Source organism: Drosophila obscura, unplaced genomic scaffold, assembly GCF_018151105.1.
Source record: "Drosophila obscura isolate BZ-5 IFL unplaced genomic scaffold, ASM1815110v1 contig_26, whole genome shotgun sequence".
NCBI classification, from domain to species: domain Eukaryota; kingdom Metazoa; phylum Arthropoda; class Insecta; order Diptera; family Drosophilidae; genus Drosophila; species Drosophila obscura.
The window spans coordinates 547089-551995 of record NW_024542813.1 but is presented as its reverse complement, the minus strand read 5'-3'; the positions used below and the strand labels follow the sequence as shown (position 1 = coordinate 551995).

Below are 4907 nucleotides of genomic sequence, written 5' to 3'. Positions count from 1 at the left end.
CACTTCAGAATGTACAAATTCCTATTCTCAGCTGACATTATGAAAATGTTCCGCCAAATATGGGTCAGCAGCAAGCATCGAGACTTTCAGAGGATTATTTGGAGAGAAGATCCATCGGAACAAATCAAGAATTTCCAACTTTGTACTGTCACATACGGAACCTCATGTGCACCATTCCTAGCAGTTCGTGTATTGGAACAACTGGCTTCGGATCATCGGCACGAATTCCCGAATGCTGCGAAAATCCTATTGGAGGATTTCTACGTTGACGACGTTCTTACTGGAGCAAGCAGTGAGTATGAACTACTACAAAATCGAAACTAATGTCTGGCGTCAACTTAAAGTTCGGAAAATGGGTATCAAATACCAACTCCATAACAGAGGACTCCGATTCCTCTACCCAACTTACTCAACCGTCACCAGTAAAGGTCCTGGAAAGGACACTTTAACGTACAATGTGGGTTTATCTGCAAATCCCAGCTGCACAAAACGACAAGTCTCCAAACAAACTGGCAGATAATTGACTGAAGTGGCGAGCAGATCTCGACACTTTGCAGCAGTTTCAGCTGCCACGCTTGGTTGTCAACGACGCAGACAACATCGAGTTGCACGGATTCTCCGATGCTTCAATCAAGGCATACGCTGCTGTAGTGTACAGCAGAGTAATACACGACGATGGCTCTATTTTCGTATCGATAGTAGCTGCAAAGACAAGGGTGGCCCCACCCAAGCAACAATCTTTGCCACGCCTGGAACTTTGCGGAGCGCTTTTACTGAGCCACTGATAGGCTTAATTAAGTCTGCATTACGATAGAGAAACACCACTGTCTTTGCATGGTGCCATTCTACAATTGTTCTATCATGGCTATCATATGCACCAGCCCAGCCGAAAAAATTTGTTGGGAACCGCACTTCGGAAATTCTGGACTCCATCCCACGCCATGCTTGGCGTCATGTGGACTCTACAACAAACCCAGCTGACTGTGCGTCCAGAGGCCTCATGGCTGCCGAGCTTTTGGACTTTCAGTTGTGGTGGACTGGTCTCTTGTAGCTGCGGGACAGAGATCATTCATGGTAAAGTTGAACAACTCAAGGTATTACTTATCTCTTTCAAGAAATGACATACAAAAGGAAGTCAAAACCAATTGCTTGTCCACATTGGCCGAATCACAATCGGTAAATCCGCTGGAGGAACTAATAGCCCGAGTTTCTTCCTGGCTGAACCTCGTCCACGTTGTTGGCTATGTTGTTCGATTCATCCAACGCACAAAGCAACCATCTCGGGACAGACGCTCCAAATCTCTTAAATTTGAGGAGCTCCAGACGGCACGCATTATGTGTTTGCGACAAACACAAACTTGCTTCAAAGACGACTACCAACTTTGTAACGAACCATGGATCCCATGGATCCCATGGATCCCATGGTTCGTCACAAGCAGACGACGCAGCCAATCCTACTCCCAGGTGAAGCGATCAACACCCAGCAAAAATGCAAGCTCAGCACACGCCAGAACACAGGAGAGCAGCACAAGGGGCTTACGCAATAAGTACCTAAAATAATATTAAATAAATAAATATTCCTAACAATATATATTCCGGAAGTGCCAACGAAATTCCTTTCCCACGGTACCGGTGCACACCGATCACCTTACCTGGGACATTGGACACTTCTTAAGAGGCGACCTAAGCAGGTAACCCTCGGTTACCGGGCAAACTCCTCACATGCGCGAGCCAGTCAGCAGTCTCCGACTTTCCTTACCGGGAATATTGGACACTGACTGCAGGGCTAATGATTAGGTAACCTTCTGTTACCGATCAGCCCGTCTGCACGTGCAGACTATAATTCGGCAAACCCTTCACATGCGCAAGCCAGTCAGCAGTCTCCAAATTTCCTTACCGGGAATATTGGACACTGACTGCAGGGCTAATGATTAGGTAACCTTCTGTTACCGATCAGCCCGTCTGCACGCGCAGACTATAATTCGGCAATATATATTTATGTAAGAACCCTTCCCACATTCTGAAGTAGAAATAAGATTTCTGTAAGACATTCATGGGAAAATCGAAGGCCGGCCGATCTATAAAAGGCACTGCCTTGCATGAAGAGAAGGCAGTCAATCAGCCATCGCAGGCAGGCAGTCCACCAGCCGTAGCAGTCAGGCAAATAACAAACACGCAAGTCAAAACACCATACGCGTCGTAGAACAAATAAAAATAACATAATACATAACATAACCGAGTAGCATAATAATACGGAAGAATAAAGATATCTTTTAAAAGTAAAGTAACCAAGAGTGTTGTGATTTCGCTAACCCATTTTCAGTTGCTGGCAAAGTTCCTGGTTTCCCCAAATTATAAATAGCTTGTAATTCAGGACCCTGGACAGACTGAAGCATACCTCAGCCTGAGATAGGACATTACAACTCCTACTTGCCAAGAAACCATTACGGAGGCGATCTCAACTGGTGAAACTTTCATCAATCATTGGACAATGTACTCAGGGTTGGCGGACGATTGCATCACTCGCAATTGCCCACAGAAGCAAAACACCCAGTTTTGCTGCCAAAAGATCATCGCGTCACAAAACTCATTTTGAAACTGATGGCTGAATGGCTGATCTACCCAGCATTCGTATAACGCAGGCACTGCCATTTGTCAACACCGGTTGCGACTATGCTGGGCCAATCCTTCTCAAGGATGGCAAGGGTCGCAAGCCACGCATCAGTAAGGGCTACATATGCCTATTTGTTTGCCTAGTCACGTCAGCAATACACTTGGAACTTGCCACTGATCTCACAACTGAAACGTTCCTGGCTGCGCTGCGGCGCTTTATATCTCTACGTGGCTGGTGCAGCAAAATCTACAGCGACAACGGCACAAATTTCATCGGTGCAAAACACTCACTCGATGAAATGCAAACCCTACTGCAGTCACAGCAACACACCAATCTGATCACCCTTACCTTGGCGGATGATGGCATCCAATGGGTATTCATTCCACCACGTGCGCCTCACTGGGGTGGAAAGTGGGAATCGGCAGTTCGATCTGTTAAACTGCATTTTCGGCGAGTCATCGGAAGCTCAAAGCTTACATTTTAGCAGATGCATACCCTACTTGCTCAAGTCAGCGCAGTGGTCAACTCACGACTTCTATGCTACACACCGGATACTGAGGTCAACTATCTATCGCCAGGTCGAAATTTTGACATACACTTGTAGCAGTGTGATATTACATGAGTCTGGACACCAAATTTGGTTTCTCTATCTCTTATAGTCTCTGAGATTTAGGCGCTCTTCGAGACGGACGGACGAACAGAGTGACATTTCTTCATTCTGGCTATAATTATGATCCGATCTGATTCAGATTCTGCAATCTGTTAGATATTGTCATTGTCTACGATACTGCGTTTTTAGTTTTATGATAGTTTTTTGCTGAGACTGCATCGCGGAAGGTGTTGGCTGCAGTTGGGAATTGGGTTTAGGATTGATTTTGCTAACTCGACCTGGCGGAGGGTGCTTGCTGAATTTGGGCCGGTAAGTCGATAATTTTATGCTAGCTTGACTTATTGTGAAATAACGGCCGTCGATTGCGAAATGTCTCAAGAGGTGGGGTGTTTTAAATTGTTGTGTGGACAAGAACGTGTAGAGTTGTTGATCGAGAGTTCTTAATTAATTGTGTGCGTTGCTTAAGACTATTTTATTTCCCGGAGTTGCTGACACACCGCTATTTGTGGAGAACCGTGGCTAGAGCTCTGTGTATATCAGTTTGGTTAATGTCTCCCGCCAGCGTGGATGCGCTGACCCTCCGCCGTTTGTGACGAGACATGGCTGGAACCATGGTTCGTTAAACCCCCCCCCCCTTCCCTTTTTTTTCCGGGTGGGTGATGGAGAGATTTGTGGCGTTATTTGGCGGGTGTTGAGGTTCGCCTTTTTACCGGGTTATCCTGTCCTTTGGCTTGTGCCGAGTCTTTGGATTCGTCGGTGTTAATCTAGTCACTTTAGCGTGGCGTCGGTAACGTTATATTTTCTACTGCTGCTGTGATCGTGGCCTTTCTGCCGTTCTGGTGCTTTGTAGTTGGTTTTTGCTTGGTGGGTCGCTTATCCCATATGACGATGGTTTTCTCGGCAGCTTTCTTTGGTAGTTCTTTGTCAAGGCATTCTTGGATCGGCGGTGCTATGTCGGGTGGCCAAGGATCCGTGGGCAGTTCTGGATCGTCTTCGGTGGGTTCGGTGGCTCCGGGGTCAAAGGTTTGATTCGGGTTTTTCGGAAGAATGGGTTTGTTAAATGTGCTTGACGGTTCGATGCTCCGGTGGTAATCGCTTATGTGGGCGATGATCGGGGAGGAGTTGGACGTGGGTAGAGTAGTTTTGTAGCTCTGGTGGAACACTTGGGTGGTATTGTCTCCAGACTGGTGCATGAACTGGCTGGTCTCGACGATGTCTCTTTTGTTGGACCAATGGCTTGTTTGGGCGACGGATGCTTGGGTCTGCGGGGCCAAGTCCGGCGGCCACGGCTCCGGGACTGGTTCGGGCTCATTTTCGGTTGGATCGGCTGCTTCGGAGTGAAATGGCTGGCTGGGGTCTTTGGGTAAGAGGGTTGTGTCGAAGGCGCTGTGCGTTTCGATCCTCCGTTGGTAGTCGCTTATGTGGGCGACCATGGGTACGAGATTTTGGTATGCCGGGTGTAGTACTCGTGTTATACTACATCCAGACTGGTACGTGAACAGGTGAGTCGCGATGACGCCTCTGGTATCGGAGCAACGACTTGTGTGGGCGACGAAGATCTCGGACATTGCTCTAGGCATGGCTCGTTGCATGGCGCTAAGAATCATGTCGGTACGCGGAAGGTACTCCAGTATGTTGGCGAGGATCGGGGTGGCGTCGGCCATGGGTACGACAGGGCGGTGG

The 4907-nt window shown here is 47.7% G+C and overlaps 1 protein-coding gene across 1 annotated transcript; it reads left to right on the top strand.

The window, feature by feature from the left end:
• Positions 1–2609: 2609 nt before the first annotated feature.
• Positions 2610–3098, top strand: LOC121404628. Its single transcript, XM_041594429.1, has one exon. The coding sequence runs from the start codon at positions 2610–2612 to the stop codon at positions 3096–3098; it is 489 nt and encodes a 162-aa protein (XP_041450363.1).
• The last annotated feature ends 1809 nt before the right edge of the window (positions 3099–4907 follow it).